The sequence below is a fragment of the Ochlerotatus camptorhynchus genome, unplaced genomic scaffold (assembly GCF_037179485.1).
Source record: "Ochlerotatus camptorhynchus isolate MF236.1 unplaced genomic scaffold, CSIRO-AGI_Acam_v1.1 ptg000107l, whole genome shotgun sequence".
NCBI lineage: Eukaryota > Metazoa > Arthropoda > Insecta > Diptera > Culicidae > Ochlerotatus > Ochlerotatus camptorhynchus.
Window position 1 is genome coordinate 1,867,876 of NW_027040597.1, and position 21,588 is coordinate 1,889,463.

General features: G+C 37.1%; 1 protein-coding gene across 1 annotated transcript; it reads right to left on the reverse strand.

Annotated features, from left to right (window-relative positions):
* Positions 1-18,906: 18,906 nt before the first annotated feature.
* LOC135699343 (serine protease 53-like) lies at positions 18,907-21,041 on the reverse strand. Its single transcript, XM_065219588.1, has 7 exons — positions 20,896-21,041; positions 20,743-20,837; positions 20,551-20,660; positions 20,065-20,479; positions 19,825-20,008; positions 19,176-19,753; positions 18,907-19,110 (listed from the first exon to the last, which is right to left on the reverse strand). The coding sequence occupies exons 1-7, from the start codon at positions 21,023-21,025 to the stop codon at positions 18,925-18,927; spliced, it is 1,698 nt and encodes a 565-aa protein (XP_065075660.1). The 5' UTR covers positions 21,026-21,041; the 3' UTR covers positions 18,907-18,924.
* Between the last annotated feature and the right edge of the window lie 547 nt (positions 21,042-21,588).

Genomic DNA, 21,588 nt, shown 5'->3' on the forward strand with positions numbered 1-21,588 from the left:
TTTAAGATTATTTAAGATAAAAGCCATTCGATACAAAAGTTCTCAGAATTTCGCAAAAAATTGTAGATTTGTTTCTTATCGCAAAATATCAGACCCGTATTTTTTTATTTTGTCATTAGGGTGGCCTTTTCCATGTAAGGGGGGCCAAAAAATCGTTTTTGTTTTCCAAAAACGACTTTTATCAATAATTCACAACTTTCGAACCACTACTGGCCGATTTCAAAGTTTATTATATCAAATGAAAGGTAATTAAAATAATAAAATAGAAAAAATATTGTCTAACATTTAGACAATTAAATTAATTTTGGTTAATGACGAATACGTATGCAATGTGCAGTCTTCATCACTGTCATTCCAACTGAAGTCTTATCAAAAATCTAACCCCTTTAAGTATAGACCTGTGCGCCGGTCCGTTCATCGGCGGCGGCTGCTTGGGAACCGTTTTTTCCTCGGTGGTGGCGGCGAGGTGGCGTGACGCCGTTCATTTTGATCGGTAGCGGCGGCGGTGGCGTGCATCGGCGGCATTTTGCATATGGTGGCTGTCGAAATGTTACATTTCAAAGTTGAATTTAAACCAAAATACTGTATTACTGTATGTGTGAATAACTCCAGATAACAGATAACTCCATTTTAAATTTGTTACCGAAAACACCATCAAAACATTTCGGAATAGTAACGGAACTATTTCCTTGGATGTTTTATTCCTGTAACTAAAATCATCCCGGATTAAAGAGCCTATGTAGACTCTGAATCATTTGGTGATTTTTTAACTTTTGGTAAAAATTTTACAGATGGAAAGTTATCGATTAACCCTGCTACCCAAGCATGGTTATTTCTGACATACAAGAAAATAAATTTGACAAACCGTGGCTGAGTTCTGACCGAAAACCGATCGATAGGTAGCACAGGGATTTTCTAACATAAGAAATAACTTTCGAAATGTCACTTTTAAACACGAGTTAAATTTAACTCGGCAAATCGTTCACAGCCAGCGGTGCCAGATATACAGATATGTCTGTATTTATACAGATATTTGAAGTTTCGTACAGACCTTATACAGATATTTAAAACTTAATACAGATTTTTACCAGTTGGTTCCTGAAATTTAACAAAAAGTAAACAAAATTATTTTCGAAATTTGAACAGCTTCAAGCAATTATGGACTTGAAACCATTGGAAATGCTCAACCCGGCTGCCACACACTGGTTGTCATTAGAGCAGGTGGTGAAACGGATGCTAGAAAGACTTCCAGCTCTCAGAGTATACTTAAATTATACTAATTCGAATGTGGACTTAATGCCGAGAAGATGAAAGAAATCAGCGGTATCTTGGAGAACCCCATGATGGAGCTTTGCTTGTGGTTTTTTGAATTTGTTCTACCAAAAGTTAACAAACTAAACCGCTTGTTCCAATCGGAAGTGCCTTAAATATTCCTCGGAAATCCTCGATAATTTCATGAGACCAGACTACATTGCGAAGCTTGAAGACCTGGGATCGTTAATTTTACAACCCAGAAACTACTGTGGAAAAGGTTAACAGTCAAGATTCCTATAGTACGGATTCGTTCTTGCCGGATTCCTATAGTGCGGTCGATCCGGCATTAACGAATACACGTAGCATATGGGATTTGACCTAATTGGGACCAAACACTGATTGTAGGGTAATTTGAAGAGATAACTTCCTGGTGTCTTCTGAACAGTTATTAAACAGAATATTTGCCACCTTTTGGGAACATTTAGCATCCGGAAAGTCACAAGTCTGGTTCTGTGGAAGACCCGGAACATCCGTAAAAGTGGTCAATTCATGAAACTAATCCTAGAGCTCCGCGGTTTTTTCGAAACCGCTCATAGATGTTTTATCAGAATGAATTCGGAGTTGTGACCTGAATATGAACCCAGAGGACCACGGGATGGTCCACCGGAAGATCCGGAACATCCGTAAAAGTGGTCAATTCATGCAATTTATCCTAGAGCTCCGTGGTTTTAACGAAACCTATCTTAGACGTCTTATCAGAATGAATTTGAAGTTGTGACCAGAATATAGACTCTACGGACTACGGGATGGTCCTCCGAAAGATCCGGAGCATCCGTAAAAGTGGTCAATTCATGAAACTTATCCTAGAGCTCCGTGGTTTTTTCGAAACCTCTCGTAGACGTCTTATCAGAATGAATTTGGAGTTGTTACTGGAATATACACTCCGAGGACTACGGGATGGCCCTCCGGAGGATCCGGAACATCCGAAAAAGTGGTCAATTTATTAAATTGATCCTAGAACTCCACGGTTTTTTCAAAACCGCTCGTAGACGTCTTATCAGAATGAATTTGGAGTTGTAACCAGAATACAGACTCTGAGGACTACATGATGGTCCTCCGAAAGATTCAGAACATCCGTAAAAGTGGTCAATTCATGAAACAGATTCTAGAGCTCCGCGGTTTTTTGAAAGCACTCATAGACGTCTTATTACAATGAATTAAGATTTGTGACCAGAAAATGGACGCTAGGGACTACAGGATGCTTCACTAAAAGATCCGGAACGTCCGTAAAAGTGGTCAATTCATGAAACTAATCCTAGAACTTCTCGGTTTTTGCGAAACAACTTATAGACATCTTATCAGAATGAATTCGGCGGTGTGACCTGAATATGGCCTCTGTGGACCATGGGATGGTTAACCGGAAGATCCGGAACATCCTTAAAAGTGATCAATTCATGAAATTGATCCCAGAACTCCGCGGTTTTTTCGAAACAACTTATAGACATCTCATCAGAATGAATTCGGAGTTGTGACCTGAATATGGATACTGGGGACCACGGGATGGTTCACTGGAAGATCCGGAACATCTGTTAAAGTTGTCAATTCATGAAACCGGTCCTAGAACTCCGTGGTTTTGTCGAAACCACTTATAGACGTCTTATCAGAATGAATTCAAAGTTTTTAATGGAATATGGACTCTGGGGACTATGCTATGGTCTTCCGAAAGATCCGGAACATCCGTAAAAGTGGTCAATTCACGAAACAGATTCTAGTGCTCCGCGCTTAATTCGAACCCACTCATAGACTGGTCCATAATTGAAATTGATCCTAGAGCTCCACGGTTTTTTCGAAACCACTCATAGACGTCTTATCAATATGAATTAGGAGTTGTGACCAGAAAATGGATGCTGGGGGTCACGGGATGGTTTACTAAAAGATCCGGAACATCCGAAAAGTGATCGATTCATGAAACCTATCCTAGAACTCCGTGGTGTATTTGAAACCAGTCATAAACATCGTATCAGAATGAAATCGGAGTTGTGTTTGGAATATGGACTCTGGAGACTACGGGATGGTCCTTTGGAAGATCCTGAACATCCGTAAAAGTGGTCAATGCTTGAAAATGTCCAAGAGCTCTGAGGTTTTTTTTTTCGAAACCCTTAATTCAGAGTTGTGACCAGTAAATGGACGTAAAGTATACCATAGTACAATCTGTTAAATATGTTTACTATTTCAATTGCTAAAAAAAATATCAAATTCTCCAAAAAGTGCACAATCCAATGGTCTCTTCAATATTTAGATGGTTATAAGTAGTATGGGTTCCCTTCACCTTTCTAAGTAGATGATTGATAAACTTTACATCCGACGCCTTGTGATTGTAAAGATTGTGGCCATGTGTATAGTGCGATCTTGTATTTTGTTATTCAAAAATATAAAAAATTTGTGCAATAATTTAGAATCTCGTTTCTAGCGTGTACAATTGGTTTAAAAAATCGACAAAATTGGTAACGTGGACACTAAAAGAAGGTACCGTAAAATGTAGGTAACTTTGAAAGAAGAATATAATGAAGAATAGATACATGGCTTATCTATCTCTGGAGGATGTGCTAAATAAATAAATATGAATAAGAACTCAATAAGACGATACTTTTAAATGATTTTTTAAATAACATTTTGATGTGATAAATAAAACGTATGACAACTATAACAACATAACAGATAGTCTCTCGTTAACTTGTAACTCCAAAGAAAAATCTACAAGAAGTCAAAAGAAAAAAGTCCAAGAAATCCAAAGAATAATCTTCAAAAAATCAGTTAAAAGTGCCTAGATGCTACTAAAATGCTTAAATACCACCTAGAAATCATCCATGAAAATATATAGAAAAATCATACCAATGAGCGGTTCTAAGAAAACCACACAGTGCTGAGATCAGTTCCATGAATAAAACATTTTAACGGACGTTCTGGATATTCCGGAACACCATCCCATGGACCCATTTTCCAGTAACAACTCCAAATTTATTCTGATGAGACGTCTATGATTCCATGGTCTCAAGGGTCTATTTTCCGATCACAACTACGAATTCATATTTATAAGACGTCTATGAGTGTTTTCGAATAAAAAAAACACTGAGCCCTAGGATCAGTTTCACGAATTGTTAACTTTTACGGATGTTTCGGATCTTTCGGAGGGTCCACTGGTCCCCAGGGTTAATTTTCTTGCAATGACTACAAATGAATTAATTAGACGCCAATGCGTAGTTTTGATAAAAAAAAATGTGGAGCTCTAGGCTCACTTTCATGAATTAAACACTTTTACGGCAGTTCCGGATCTTCCTGGTAGACCATCTCGTGGAACCAAGGGTTCTTTTTCCGGTCACAACTCCCATTTTGTTCTGATACGACATCTATGAGGGGTCTCTAAAAATCGAAAAAGCTCTAGGATCAGTTTTATGAATGAACCATTTTAACGGATGATCCGGATCCTTTGGAAGGCCATTCCGTGGTCCCTATGGTCAATTTTCCGAACACAACTCCCAATTCATAATGATAAGACGTCAATAAGCTGTTTTGAAAAAATTGGATCAGTTTCATGAATTGAACACTTTTACGGATGTTCCGGATCTTCCGGTGAACCAATCCGTGTTTTCTACGATTAATATTCCGGTCACAACTCATAACATTCTAATAGGACGTCTTTAAGAGATTTCGAAAAAATCGCGGAGCTCTAGGATCAGTTTCATGGATTTACCACTTTTAAGGATGTTCCGAATCTGCCGGAGGACCATAACGTGGTCCCCAGGGTTCATATTACAGTCACAACTCCAAATTCATTCTAAATAGTCGTCAATGAGAGGTTTCGAAAAATCTGCTGAGCTCTAGGATCAGATTCATGAATTAACCACTTTTACGGATGTTCCGGGTCTTCCGGAGGATCAGGCTCTTGACGTTCCGGATGCTAAATGTTCCAAAAGGTGGCAAATATTCTGTTTAATAACTTTTCAGAAGACACCAGGAAGTTATCTCTTCAAATTACCCTACAATAAGAGTTTGTCCCCAATTAGCTCTAATCCCATATGCTACGTGTATTCGTTAATGCCGGTTCCTATAGTGCGGTTCCTATTAACCGTACTATAGGAATCTTGACGTATATGTATACTGGCGTACAAAAACATTTGGATGATGTGTTGTCATCCAATAGCATCAAGCTTGAGGATGTTCATCACTTCAGAACAATGGCGATGAACTTCTATATAACGCTTGCAAATCAAATCGGGAAACATATCAATATGGATGATATGATTCTCGTAAGCCATTGCCAAGTTTTTGAGGTTAAAAATCTCAAAAATAAAACGCACCCCTCAATGTACCCAGTTTTGCGGATTTTCTCAAATGTTATCAACGAATTAGAAATGCAAATGGTAGACGACGAATTCCGCGAGGTGAGAAACATGGATTTTCCAATGGATACAATTTTGAAGATGGTGTTGAATTTTGGGGAGTGGTACTGGCCACCAAACGGGTGAATGGCGAAATCGCTTTTCCTTATCTGAGACGAATTGTGCCAACCCTACTTGCATTGCCACACTCCTCAGTGGCAGTTGAAAGGATTTTTTCGTCGATCACCCCAAAGAAAACTAAACTGCGTAACAGGATGGATGCAGCTATGTTGCAGGGGATCCTAGCGTCCAAGGAATGTGTAAAAGCCATCAAAATAAAAAAGGAATCACTGAAATCTTAAAAACAGCTTTTCGACTATTTTTAAGCAACATAAGACTAAATAATAAAATCTGTTCGGTAAGTAATAATAGATTTTCCCTTCTTCTAGCCTTACCCACATGCCTATGTTCCTTGTTCACGTTGTCACTTAATTCCGATGGTTCGGTACATTGACCTTGAACGGGATTTAATTTTTTTTTATCTCGTGATTTTAAATAGCAAAATGCTTTTTTAAATTTTGGCTTCGTATTTTTTTGCACTATGAATAAAAATAAAAAAAAAAAACGCAAAAACGGACTATTTTAAGTTTAAAAATGCTTATTTGTTTAGTTTAGTGTGTGACGAGTAATTTTATAGCCAAAATACATGTGGGAAATACGAAATCTGCAATGCGGTGATTTTTCTAGAATACAGACAAATACAGACATATTTTTTGACACTCATACAGATTTTTGAAAAAAAATCATCTGGCATCCCTGTTCACAGCCTTAGAAGAGATGGTCATTTTTACGCGAAACCTGACCCGTACCTCAACGGTTGGGTACGGGTATGCAAATAAATGAATTTTCGCGTTCTGATTGGGTACGGGTATTTAAAAAAAACACATTTCGGGTTCGGTACGGGTACACGACCTTGAAAATTTTATTAATCGGGTACGGGTCGGGTTCGGGTATTTTAATTTCAAACCCGACCATCCCTATTATTCAGTTATGGCTGTTTCACCAAACCGATGACGGATGCTTCGATTTACAGCCCGGTCAAGAAAATCTTACTGGATTGAAATTTTCTCGACTTTCATGAGCATGGAGTGCTTGGGAATGTGCTTGAAACTCTGGTACTGGTACTGGTTAACTGTTTCCGGACCGATTAAAAAAAATCAGCTCTATGATAAAGAAACAATCTAGATAGAGCTGAAATTATGGCTTAACAGCTTTTGTGAACAATGTCGATGATTTCTAGAAAGCCAAGGCTCACCTACGCAAATCAACATAACTATCGGGTAGGGAAAGTCTTCCACTTGTGGACGTGCCTTGAATTCCTAAAAATTATCGAGAGAAGTCATCGTTTACAAAAGTTGTTACGTCGTAATTCCAGCTCTATCTAGCAATGTCCTTTTGTGTGCCGTGCAGTGCTGAGATTTGTCATTGTCATTGACAGACTTTTGCGCGATATTGACAAAATTGTTTTTCATATAGTCAATGATAGACTTGATCCTCAAAAAAATCTTTGTCAAAATCTCATTCATTTTTTCGTCAATGACAAAGATTCACCTGGTAACAGAAAGGGTAATTTCTTGCATTCTGAGTCACATTATTGTTATCCAAGCTGTTCAGGACGTAGATGCTTGTTCACTTTAATGGCTCCATGTAATTGTTTTCCTCAAGCCATTTAATTTCATTTTAAATTTAGCTAATAAACAAATCAGCACATGTTCGTCACTGACAAAAATGCCACTGACAATTGACATGGTTTGCCTTGACGATGACTGTTAGCTCAAACGAGTGACCAAAGCAGAATTTTGAGTATCACCGTGTATTGTCGAATTTGTGCAGCACTGGTGCCGTGGAACGACATGAACGGCACTTCGTGCATATTATTGGAGATAATTTTTAATTTGAAGTTCTAGTAATCCTATGACAATCATAAAAGGGATTTTCTAAAAGCCTAAATTGTTGTTTTGTTTTGATTCTGAGTTAGTATCGTTCCATTACGCTTTTCTCTATTCCATCCGCTAAATTTCGTTTGAGCAATAATTTGTGTCAGTTTACCGGGAGTCAGCGGTATTGTTTTTTTAACTTTGACCTGGTTTGTGTTTTATTATGTGCAATGACGAGAAACGCGTCTTTCAAAATTTAAAAATATAAAAAAATATTACATTGACGGCGTATCCAAAATTATAACGGCGGAGTATCGAAAGTTATCACGGCGGCGCGCTGACTCAAAATCGTCGGTGGTGGCGGCGTGTGAAAAAGTGTCGGTGGCGGCGGCGTACAGAACTACTTAAGTACTCATCCCCTAGGTAAAAATGTTAAGATCACAGATATAAAAAAGAAACTACAACGTGTAGAATCGGAACCTACCTAACTTAGTAAAGTAAAGGACCTACCTAACAAAGATTTAAGTAATGTAAAGAAGAAAAATCTATACACCTCTCTAATAAGGAAAAGCAGCCATCATAATGAAGTTATGAAATTGGGTTGTTAGTAGAATGCTTAAATAAAACAGCAAAAAAAATCAGTCCGCATCGTGGTCTCTTGCCGTGCGGATCTATTTGATTATTGCTGAAGGAAGTGTTACTGCTACCTAACGCTACAACAATTTTAAATAGCACTTTTCAGTGCTCAATATACCTGTAAGTTTTACCTTGTTCGACTCGTATTCCTCTTCGATCCTTGTTTGGACCCTACTCGTGGTAATCCTGCTTGTATATCGATTTGGAAAATTCTTCTTCAATCCTTCCGAATCTTATAGTAATCTGCTTGGAAGTCAGTTTGGATAAACGTTTTACTCCCACCATGGCACCTAAGTGCAAAAGAAAGGGGCAATCTCTTGCTCCCCCTTCTGATTTGAGCAATCAACTTGATTTGCTCACAGATGATGAGCATAATCCATCATCCAGGAAAAAATCGAGTAAACTTTCCCGGCTTAGTGCCAAGAATATTTAAAGTTTTGAATTAACTTTGCATCGTTAATAAATATATAGTGAATTTTTCATGATAACAACTGATAACAAATTAAGTTATGAGATAACAACTGAAAACAAAATGATATCTGGGATAACAAGACTTGTTATCTAGATGATATCGGGTTGTTATTCTACTTTGCTCGGGTAGACAGTTTCTGAGCTTTTTCCAAATTTGTGATCAAAATTTGACCACCTTATTTAAGCGCTGGAATAGGCTTTTGAGTTTTTTCAAAATTTTTGTGCGTTTCCAAAAGAGTTTGGAACTCGGGTCTAATTTAGAAACATTATTTTCTTCCATTATGTTCCTCAGGGCAGAGAATCGCTTTTTAATTTGTTTTTGCAAACCCCGCCAGATAACTTTCAAGGCAGGATCACGTGTTCTTTGGTATTGTCACCTACGGACATTTTTAAGACGGATCAAGAGCTGGAGATCGTCGTCTATTATAATTGAATCGAGTTTAACCTCGCATTTTTGCACTGAGGCCAGGCACGTAGCCATAATGGATATCTGTTACCTGTACTGTACAGGTAATAGATATCCGTTACCTGGGTAAGGTTTTTTTTATTTTTCATATTATATTAAAATAATTTATGGCTTCAGGCCTATAGCCCCCTGTGGCAATGGGACACGGGCTGTACCTACCTATATAGTGTACATGAACAATTTATGTTTGCAGCGATTCTGTTAAAGATCATGGAACCATCGAGTTTTTATGAAAGATCAACCTCGTTTCACTTCCGTAGGAACTAGGGTGTAGACCCAATTTGTAGCCTTCTAAACACAATCCGTACTGTACCCCTCTTTTTCAAGCAGGATTTCATACAAAATAGAATGTTTCTACAACAAATGACTTCTTAATTTATTTACCTTTTCCATATGTACCATTGGATTTAATAAAGAGTCACACACTGTTTCTATTTAGATTTTAACTCTTTAATTGTTCAAAATTCAAAATAAATTACATTTCGTTTTACCCCGGGTGCTTAAGCCACCTAGTAATTTATCTGCTGTAATTTTTATGATATAAATCTAAGTGATTTTACATTGTTCCTGCCTGGGAAATTCAGTATTTTAAGCAGGTCTTCTAAACCTGTATGTCAGTATAACAATTCACATCAAAACTAAAAACTAAAAGTATATCTTATCTATGTATAAAGGGAATTAATCGTTGCAATTGAAGATTGCAACGATTTTTCCCTAAAATTATTAATTATTTTGTTGGACATTTCTAGATAGAGCTGGAATTAGGGCATAACAGCTTTTGTAAACAATGGCTTCTCTCGGTGATTTCTCGAAAGACATGGCTCTTCCTGGCAAATCAACATTACCATCGAATAGGGGAAGACTTCCCCTACCCGATGGATATGTTGATTTGTGTAGGGGTGCCTTGAGTTGCTGGAAATCGACGAAAGAATTCATTGTTTACAAAAGCTGTTACGCCCTAATTCCAGCTCTATCTATGTACTTCGGTAGTACTGTACCAGGGAGGTAATTTCAAAATCATCTTCAGAACTTTGTTCTTAATCCTCTGAAGTTCTTTTTTCCTGGTAGTGCAAGATCTAGACCATATTGGCACAGTATAAAGCAGGACCGGTCTAAAAAGTTATTTAAATATTAGAAGTTTATTCTTCAGGCAAAGTATGCATTTTCTGTTTATAAGAGGATACAAACATCTTATATATTTATTACATCAATGTGATCTTTCATTCAACACAACCACTTTCAATAGGATTACAATCTAAATAAGGGGACCTCATATCGGCTCTAAATCATGCGAGCAGTATAATACAGGTTTTTAAGGAGAGACGAGCTGACGCTGAAGCAAAATTTGCTGAAATTTTTATGCAGCCTCAAAGCTGCATATGACGGATTTCACGCCAACTCGTCTTCGGAGTTGGCAGCACCCTCTCAGAACCTTATGAAACTTTGTGGGTGTGGAGACTTAGCAATTTTAAGCAACTTTGAGTACTTATTTTTTTCAAAATTTATCTCGCCTAACATTTGATAAGGGTCAAAGTTTTTTGTCGATTTTTTTTTTCAAATCGATATAGCTTAAAAATGACAAGCCCTACAAAAAAGTGATGTATGGCGAACTTTTAGCAAATAATCTGAAATTTTATAAAAAAATTTAAATAAATTAAAAAATTGGTTTCTACACTCTAAAAAAGTATATTTAAAAATTAAAAGTCATTTTCTCAAAAATGGTACCCCTCAGATTTGCTTGATATTTTTTCTCATGAAAGGCAATATAATTACCTAACTTTTCTTCATACATCGCAAAGTGGGCGCTTTTAAGGAAAAAAAGTTGTTCGAACAACAACTTTTTCATGTTAATTTTTTTTTAGCGTGTTTCACTCAAAGTCGAATAGTAATACGCGCACAACCTTATTAAAATCCGTTGAAACTTAATGAGCATAAAGATTTTGATCTTTTGATAATCTGGGCGTGCTTAAAACAAAAATCTAGCCTAACATTTGAAAGGGCCTAATACAGAGGATTTTCCTGCATTTCGAATGGTGTTTTAATAAATGAAAACTCTAGTGTTTTTGTTTAGTGCATAATTTATTTTCCTATAATTCTCCATACATAATTTGAGTTTTTCATTGATTATTAGTCTATCGGAAACAGAGTAAAATTTTTCGGAGTTTCCTTTGAATGTGAAAATCGCTTAGTAGAAATTATGTTTTGAGAAATAGGTACAAAACAATGAAATTTTTGTGTACCAGGTATAGTTTTTACATGACTGAACAGCTCCTTGAGTTCATCGGACATCTTTGTGTATTGATCATTTGATATGAAGCAGAAGTTCAATTTTGTTATGCTTGTATCTGTTTGTTTAACTGCCCAGTCATACAGTTCTTGTGGAGTTGTGATTGTGTTTCCATAATCTCGAGCAAGACTTGCTCTCTTTGCCATTCGTTTGAGAGTTCCTCCAATTGCGTCACATGGGCCTTTCCCATGAGACGTTGCGAAGAAGTGCCATTCTGCTTCCAATCCATACTTGGACTTGAAGTTGCACAAACTGGCAAAATTCTTTTTATTTTTGTAATGAGCCGCTGCTCCATCTGACATGAAAGTAATTTTTGTGAAACTAATAGATTGTTTAATGAAATCTAACAATTTTGATATAAATAATTGAACTGCTATTGTATCATGGGTCAATACTTCTGAAATAATAATAAAGCTTAAATTTTCCAACTTGTTTTCTTTTATGTAGTAAATTTCGAAAGGATGTATCGTAGCTTGATTATTGTTCCAATGATACCCCTGTGCTGAGTTTTGAATAATAAATGAATAATTTTCAGAAAAGTCGCAAATCACTAAAATTTCACCGTTTTGAAGAGAATTTTTTTTTATTACTTAGGTAAGATGATTGCTCTTTATGAATAAAATCATGGGTTATGAGCTTTTCAACTTTTTCCGTCAAATATTGAACAAACTCATCTGCAGGTTTAATAATAGTTTCCAAATTACAACGGTCGGTAGTCAACCACTGTTGAAATAAAACTTCTTCCATATCATCTGCTTCTAATACTGATGTAAGTTCCCTCACGATACTATCTGTGGAAATGCATTCTTCACATGTACGATAAAAACAATCTATGGTTCTAATAGGACTACTGCAAAGTATTTTGTCTGCAATTTCTTTATATGAATCAAATTTTACACTATTAATAATCAATTTAACATTTTCATGTATAGTACAGACACATACATTATGTGTACCTGTACTATCTAACAGTATGCAATGCTTTGGTCGGAGCTGAATGAACGAAGTAAATCCGATTTTAACACTTTTGTATTTCTCTTCAAAAATCATAAAAGCCTCTTTAAGAGACATCATCAATAAACGTTTCTGAACATGCTCTTTATATCCATTTCGATATTCAGAAACATAATCATTACTTCCTGGCATAGGCCTACTAATATCATCACTGTCAAAGAAATTTAAAACAATTTGTTTTTCAGTATCATTAAATCCTTGCCTTCTTGCTTTCTTACTACAAAGAATACCTTGTTCTCTGACTAGCCTTTTCATCTGTTTCACTGTATGATGGGGTGCATTAAACTCATTAACTATTTGATTCACTGACCATGATTTAGGGAGCACTGATAACACTTTTAATTTGTCATTTGTACTCGTAGAAGGCAAATTAAATTTCTCCTTTAACTGCATGATCATTTCGTCAAAATCATTTGATTTGTTGATATCGTCTGAATCCATCCCAAATATATTTTTACGCACTGCCTTTGTGATCTCTGCAGATTTTTGAACACGATAATTCATACTTCTCATACTTCTCGATAAAATTGGTGATAACTGTAAGGTTGAAGCTATACAATTGAATTGTTCCACATTATATGGACCTTGGATCTGATCCGCTGATGGGATTGATTCTAGCGATGGATCTGTATCTGTAAAATTAAAGAAAAGAAAAAAAAAATATTACCACACATTAATATATAACGCTGTTTAGGTGATAGTACCATGAACGGGGGTGGTTTTGATAATAGGGGTAACTTTGTTAATGCAGCTAAGCCAAAAATTTATGACTTAAGGCACATCGTACGCAATATTTTGGATAGGAAACCGATGTTCCCTTCCAAAATAATGAATACGAAGAGCATTAAGTCATAACTTTTTGGATTAGCTGCATTATCAAAGTTACCTCCATTATCAAAGACATCCCCGTTTACGGTACATCGAAGCCGCATCTGAATTTTCTCCATGTTTGTGGAGCACGAGCTGCATAAACCGCATATCGTACAGTCGTGAAAATTTGATAGATTGTTCACCGAGGTTGGCCTACCAATCGATCAAATTTGTACGATAAGCGGTTCATCCAGCTCATGCTCTAAAAAAATGTTGAAAATGAAGTTGTATCTTCGATGTACAATCCTTAAACCACACAGTTGAAACAGTTAAAGTTATTATTATTTACCTAGTGTATCATCAAATTCCTGATGTTCTGATTGCTGATGACTTGTTGATGGTTGCGGCTCTTCAAACTTCCGAGCATGGCTTGATTCTTTTCCATCCGATCGCCTCTTTTTCGGGAGAGGTGTCCTATTGTGCACTAAAATTCCACGACACGATTCACAAATACGCATTGTTACATCCAATTGATGATCAAAGCCCCATGAATGTATTTTCTCTATGAGACTTGATGATAAATTACGTAAATTATTGCGGCTGCAATTGGGATTGTTTATGTTGGCACTACATTGCACCCTTTTAATAATCAATTCAGCAGATTTTTCCATTGTTGTATATATAAACACTTTTTCGTTTCAACAACTATGCAGCACTACACTTTCAACAACTATGCACTACAGCAACTATGAGCATTGTTGTGATATCACCAAACTTAAATATTAGATTATGTCGGTAGAAACAGACTGCGGTGCTTTAAGTTTATACCTTATATCTCTCATGTGACTACCTGCGTTGTTATATAACTGCTATATAGCAGGTAACTTAACGATTATTTTAGGCATGCCTTAAATAATCGTTAAGTTACCTGCGCTATTATATGTATTCACTTGAGAGATGAGGTATAAACATATATGCATATTGCTTACTAATGGACACACCTAATACATAAAAATAAATGAATGATTATTTTTCTAATTAAATTAATCACAAATACATGAATTGAAATCTTTTCATGAATAAAACATACTAAGTGATTTTTACTTAGTTTACCTGTTGATTTGGAACAATTTGAGGGTGGTTTTATAGAAGTTGGATAGAGTGTATGCATATATTATAATACAATCCATCACAGGAAAGTGCAAACCATGCTGAGATGGCTGTTCCTCATTAGAACGTTTTGTTCTGAACTCTTATTGGACGATTTGCAGGTAACTTCTCTGTACCCTTTTCAAATGTTAGGCTAGATTTCGCCCAGATTATCGAAAAGTATACCCATAAAGTTTAATCGAATTTTAATAAGGTTGTGCGCGTATTCGACTTTGAGTGAAACACGCTAAAAAAAAATTAACATGAAAAAGTTGTTGTTCGAACAACTTTTTTTTCCTTAAAAGCGCCCACTTTACGATGTATGAAGAAAAGTTAGGTAATTATATTGCCTTTCATGAGAAAAAATATCAAGCAAATCTGAGGGGTACCATTTTTGGGAAAATGACTTTTAATTTTTAAATATATTTTTTTAGAGTGTAGAAACCAATTTTTTATTTTATTTAAATTTTTTTATTAAATTTCAGATTATTTGCTAAAAGTTCGCCATACATCACTTTTTTGTAGGGCTTGTCATTTTTAAGCTATATCGATTTGAAAAAAAAATCGACAAAAAACTTTGACCCTTATCAAATGTTAGGCGAGATAAATTTTGAAAAAAATAAGTACGCAAAGTTGCTTAAAATTGCTAAGTCTCCACACCCACAAAGTTCCATAAGGTTCTGAGAGGGTGCTGCCAACCACTGGATGAGTTGGCGTGAAATCCGTCATATGTCTGTTTTCGAATGCGCAGTTACGACTGCATCCATGTGCATCCTAGCTAACAATACGTGCAAATCAACCAGTAGAAACACCAGAGGAATACTATCGAAGAACAGTTTTCATTCCATGACTCCATGGATTGATCCAAAACATGATGAGACGTTTAAAAAAAAATGATGACATCCTTCCGGTGTTCCAAATATTGTTGCCTGGTTTTACAGATATTGGAGAGTCATCCCAACTTGACAAACTTAACTGTTATCCCTGTGATTTCACCAGCGTGGTTGCCAGAGTTGCGACCTATCACAATCACGATCGCCAAACAGTTGATGGTAGTAACGCTTTGTACATTCCTATCAATGTGCTCGTCGAAGCTGACCATCCATCAAGTTGACGAAAGAAGTACTTGAATGTCGTCTTCTGTTGTGATCCATCACCGATCTGGTCATTCCCGACAATCACGACACTCATCTGTGCTCGTTTTGAAGCAGTTGCTGCTTTGCTTGCTTATTTGAGTGTGTTGGTGAGTGAGCCCAACAGCTTCCGTTTCATGTTGCCTGCTTTGTTTGTAACTCACACAGTCGCACCTGCCGAGACGAACTTGGAATGCGTAGGCATTGTTTTCATTTTCTTCTGTCGCATCGCTTTTTCTAATCATCGTACTGCAGGATTCTTCACTGTTTTCGTTGTGCTTTTCATCATCAGCAGCGAATGTAACGTTTTGCGTGTGAGCAGCGACCATTACTGGTGATTGTTGTTTGCCATAGCTCTAACTCTCAGAGCGTGACAAAACGATCTGTCAGCGATAGTCGGTTGATGCGAAGACGAGTGTCACGTGAGTGTCATGATATTTTGCATCACTGGCTGGTTGCAGGTAAAGGTGGAATACGAGCTCTGGTGCCGGACATCCATAAATATTAACAAGAATTTTGAGACATTTGGGCTGCTTGATAAATGTGACTCGACGTATTTTCCAACAATCAATGTTTTGTTGAAGATTTTGGTGACACTCCCGGTCACTACAGCCAGTGTGGAAAGATCTTTCTCCACACTGAAACGAATTAAAACTAATGGGATACCAGCGACTTTCGGGCTTGGCTATAATATCAATTAACTGCTTAGAGTAAAGCTAGAAAATTACTTTTGTAATAACCAGGTTTAATGTCCAGGATATGGCTCTACGTTGTGTTTAATTTGTTGCTCAGATTTTTGGACAGCAGTTTGGAGATCGGCAACTGATTCAAATGAAGCAAAAGAATACATTTCTCATTCACTTTTTATTACCTCCTTCAGGCAGCACCCTGATCGGAAGTCAAATTCAAACTTAATCTAATTGCATTAAATATTTGCACTTATATGCTAACTGGAACAATACAAAATATCACAGAATAACGATCAATTCAAAAACAAAACAAAAATACAGTGATGCTAAAACAAAAACTTAAAAACATACAGAATGATGAAGGCAACAATATTCGCTGTTCGTGTTTCGTGTGAATCACATTGCTACCACTGCATCGAGGGATGTTTGTTTTTACAGCCTTCATAAATTTAAATGAATAAGAATCCGGTGCTGGTGATTTTACGATTCAACACCATTAAAATCTTAAAATAATTATGTTTTCAAAAAATATGTAACATATTTTTGTCTTTCTTAACAGAATGCAAGTCTTGATCATCATTACCAACAGAAAACAAACAAAACTACAAATATTTTCTTGAATTTCATACTGTTCAAACTTACTCCTACGTTGTGTCTCACTTTTCTAATTGTGGCCACAGCACGGCCCAGTGTGCGCACAGAGAAGAAAGTGCATACGATGCACTTCAGAATATCAGAGATGCCAGTACTCCGAATGTCACTGACAAGACGACCAGAGCGATACACACACTTGCAATTTTTGGATTGCACAAAATTGATCAAACAAGAGTTCTTCCACACCTTTTACTTCTCCAGAAAAATCCTTTATTTAACTACAGAAATATTTAGTTTAAATTTTAGGTTTATTCACTTCGAGCTACTACTGATGACTGACTGATCTAAACAAATGATGATGGGAGGAAATGATGATCATGACGAAAAACCCGAATACAAGTAACCGAAGACATAAGGTTGCCAGTATAACTAGATAATTTCGCCTGAACGGGCGAAAATGCGGTGCTGTATGGGCTCGCTACCAAAAACTTCACATTATGTTTCATCACATACATTTGTTTAACTTTTCTCTTTCTGCGTATTAAAGAGTTTGAAAAATTATTATTTTACATTCTGATGGTTCATTAAAAATTCCGATCAAAGATTAAAACGAATTAACAAAAAAAAAATGATGACGCATGATTTTGAACGATTTTGGTTAAGGTAAAAAAAACAGTGTATCATTCGATGTTCAGTTATGCGCACATTTTATAAATCATTGAAGTTTTTATGTCATAAAATTAGCTCCCCCCGAAACCAAATGCTGGCTACGGGCCTGTCTAGGATAGCGAGATATTCCATGTTGGTCCCTATTAGGTCAAATCTCATATGCTACTTGCACTTCATCATCATTAGTTCACACATACATTCATATATTATGAATACGAAAATTTAAAACATGTATTTCGTGATCTTAGATCGAAAATTTCCTGGGTAAAACACATTCACTGTATTTACATACTTGTATTCTTCGAAGTATAGCACAATTAAATGCAATCGAATACACGAAACTCAAAACGACTGCTTCACAAAACTCTTGGTGAACAAAATTTATCACAAAGAAAACCATTTCTACTTTATTGCTTTGCTAGCAATCATGAAAGTATCATTGAAACAGCGGTGCCAGATGTATTGCCACTAGCAATGAATTTAAGTTTATTGAAACAATTAATTGCGAAGTCTGCCTCATTAACATAGATGAGTGGATGTATTTAATGGTGGATAAATATCAAAAACTAATTAAATAAAACATAAATGACCATTGTAGACATTTTACCGGTCCAATTAAAAAAGTCACAGAAGATTGAATTCAACACTAACAGGGTTGATGGCAGCAGTGCACGTAGCCTGGTATACACTTTCCCGCTCAGGGGTGTAAACAAACTTGCAAACAGCGCAGTCTGGCAGTGCGAAAGTTTTGTCTGCTACATTCTTATTCACTAGATAGTGTGACATCATATTTGCTGTTGTATTGAAATGAAGGAAGAAAAGAGATGGTTAAGTTTTCCTCACCATACCAGTTGATATTTATGAAAAATGGGCAGTTTTGGCGTGGGGACATGCACTTCCAATGAATTTTACCAATACATTTAGTAAATGATGATCGAAGAATATTTCAAAAAGAAGAAGTAAACAAAATAATGACCCTTTGTAGAACCTTAACTGGCAGAACTCTGCAAGTAAATTATCAAAATTCCAAATCTGAACGACTACCTGTTAGAGCAGGTGTTCCTCAGGGTAGCATTCTTGGGCCTATATTGTATAACATATGTTCACTTCGGACCTCTCTGATTTGCCAAATTTCAGGCAAAAATCGATGAAATCCTAATTTTCAACGATTAATTTCCTTTATGTTTAGATGAGAATAAGTTTTTGTTTTTAGTATGCATCAAGATGACAATTGTTATACTAACATCCAGGTATAGAAAACCTGTTTAAAATACTGAATATCATAACAATTAAGGCTGGTAAGTTACTGTTGAAGCTGGAACATCTAGATTAAAATGAAATCATAATACAACCATCAGTTTTCTAACTATGATTTTTATTCAACAGTGTATGTGAAAATAGTCGGGTCACCTTACTCATTCCATGGAATTACTCTTTTATTGAAATACCAATCGTTCATTTGTATGCTCCAAAACGACGCGTTCAATCCATTCAATATGTGGCGACACTCTGATCGCTATCAGGTCACCACTGCATCCTTCACTCAAATCGGAAACCAAGCCATGCAAATATGGTATGGGATCGCCGATCCCTTTTGTGTATACAGGTCCACCATGGTCAATCTGAAAAAGATCTCCGTGTTCATCGTAATAATACAAAAATCAGATCATGTTTATAATTCACTTACATTACACACCGTTGGGATTAAATTGATGGGATTTTTTCTACAAGTAATATTATCCTGCTTGTGCTCCAGGCTTGTGCAATCCCAATTGTCGATTGGTCGGGATATTATGGTATACTGTTGGTAGTTGTCTTTCCGGAAGTTTTCATCTCTGCCATACCGTGTACTATACGCTGAATAGTGCCAAAGATCGTCACTTTTGCTGCTCTCTTCATCGCCCATCAAAAGACAAGCCGGCAGTAGATCGGTCTCACTTTTTAAATATTTCGCTAATTTGAGCAAAGCTACGTCGTTTGCGCGCCTTCCGGGATTGAATTGCGGATGGATGATGACGCCATCAATTTCGACCATTTCTCCTGTAGATTCTACGATGATGTACTTCGGTTGACCTCGCTTTTCCCGTGCACAAAACGCCGAGGTCAGGGCAAACTGATAGTCAATTAGCGTCGCGCCACATTGAAAGCTGTTGCCTTCGGTGGAGTTCCACAGTAAACCAATACGAACAATAGGACCATCCGAGATTTGAATTCTACTAGTGTAAGATTTATTCCTGCTCATGCAAGATGACATTCGTGTACACGCTTATTTAAAAAGAAAAAAAAAAAACGATTATGATGATAAACATAACTATAGTGATCATGATGTTCCTTACTTAAGTAGTCCATAGACAGTTGAATTTCTTGTTCTATCCACTCACGATAGGAAGCAATTCTCGTGTACACTCCAAGAGATCCATTCGTACAGGGAGTTCCAAATGAAACTATGCCAACCACGAGAGGAGTTATCGTTCCATCGACGTCTACTTTTTTGGTTTGAATTGGACCACCTGAATCGCCCTGAAAGTTAATTCTTCCTGAGTTCGTTGGACTGCTGATTATACTATCGACAATACTTCACACGTGTCCATATGGTCATTTCCGGCGCAGAATTGTTCACCGATGAAACCATCGGGAAGTGACCGTCTGCTGATGGGAAGCCGCTCCACGCAGCTTGTCTTATCTATCGCTGACAGTTTTACCTTCCGTAAGGTAGGACTAGGACTTTCGCTGAATCCTGCGACACCGAATCCAATAGCTTCCATTTCTTCTGGAAGAACTTCTTCCTCCAACCACAAACAAGCAGAACAAGTAGCATTATCGAAACGGGCCTCTGATTCCAGTTCGATTACTGCAATGTCGTGGTATTTCCGACTCGGTAGGTATCGCGGATGCTTCTTAAAGGCACGAATATTGATCTGCTGAGCAGACTGGTCATCTTCGACGTCCGCCAAATTGGTATCACCTAGTCGAACAGTATCGGGTGCTTGGCTGTAAAGCAGTTTTAATGTCCGATTGGATTTTCAAAAGCATAGCGATTAAGATAATGCGTAGATGTTTACCCGTTGCCATTCACTGCACAATGAGCAGCCGTAAGAACAAACTTTGAAGAAATGAGCGTTCCTCCACACAGGTATTCAGTTTTCCCGTTGGTAGTCCAACCGATGGATGCCTGCAATGAGTTGACTAGTCATGGCCACAATCGGAACAATCCCTAATAGGAACGCCTAGCCATGTCTGAAGTGCTTCCTTACCATGTGCTGAAACTCGCCTACCCTTGCTCTTTGTCCACCGAGTACGTCAAGTTTTATAAATCTTTCTGGGTTAGGATAAAATCTCAAAGGGCAATCTGCGAAAACAAAATCTTCAGTTTCATCTGCTGCATAGTTTGATACTGCAACACTAACCATATAGTGACTCTCTCTGATAATAATCCACCGGGGTCGAATGAGTGAAATACTTGCCTGTTTGGCCTTTGACTGATACTGACAACAGCGAGGCGACTGCTAGTAGACTAAACAACATAAGCGAAGCCATATTCAGTCGCCATACACGTCAGTACCAACGGACGACGAGCTTCGTACTGTTTTTGGTTTGACCAGGGACGATCTACCTACCCTTCTGATTCAATATTCTGTTTCTTCGCTTTTTGGCTGAACGATGAAACAAAACTGGTTTGATAGAGCATCCGTGAGTTTGATCACTACATTGCCTTGGCAAATTATCAGCATCGGCGATATCATTTGCAGTCATAGGGGGCATAAGTTTTGAGAGGTTTAGATGCCCATCCCCATGCATAGACATTGAAATTTTCGCTCCACAATACTTGAACGATTTCAAATCGGATCCTGACTAACTTCTCAAAATTTGAACCCATTTGGCGAGCAACTGAGATGGCACAAACCATTTGATGTTTGTATGGGAATTACTATGGTAAAACCAAGATTTTTGTTCATGTCTATCCAGTAATTCGCCATATCGGTCTGCTTTCGACTTTACTTGTAGGAAATTTTCCCAGCTACAACTTTGCTGAAGACTGTTTCGCAGCTCAATATGGGAAAAAAACTAGAAGGCAATGAACAAAAAGTTGAGATTTCCCA

What these genes read in the sequence shown, in the direction of transcription:
- LOC135699343 (XM_065219588.1), bottom strand. Translation starts at nt 21,025, where the DNA reads ATGGCTTCGCTTATGTTGTTTAGTCTACTAGCAGTCGCCTCGCTGTTG. An exon ending in TAGGCGAGTTTCAGCACATG is followed by an intron (nt 20,661 to 20,742) that starts GTAAGGAAGCAC and finishes AACTCATTGCAG; the next exon opens with GCATCCATCGGTTGGACTAC. An exon ending in TAATCCCAACGGTGTGTAAT is followed by an intron (nt 19,111 to 19,175) that starts GTAAGTGAATTA and finishes GATCTTTTTCAG; the next exon opens with ATTGACCATGGTGGACCTGT.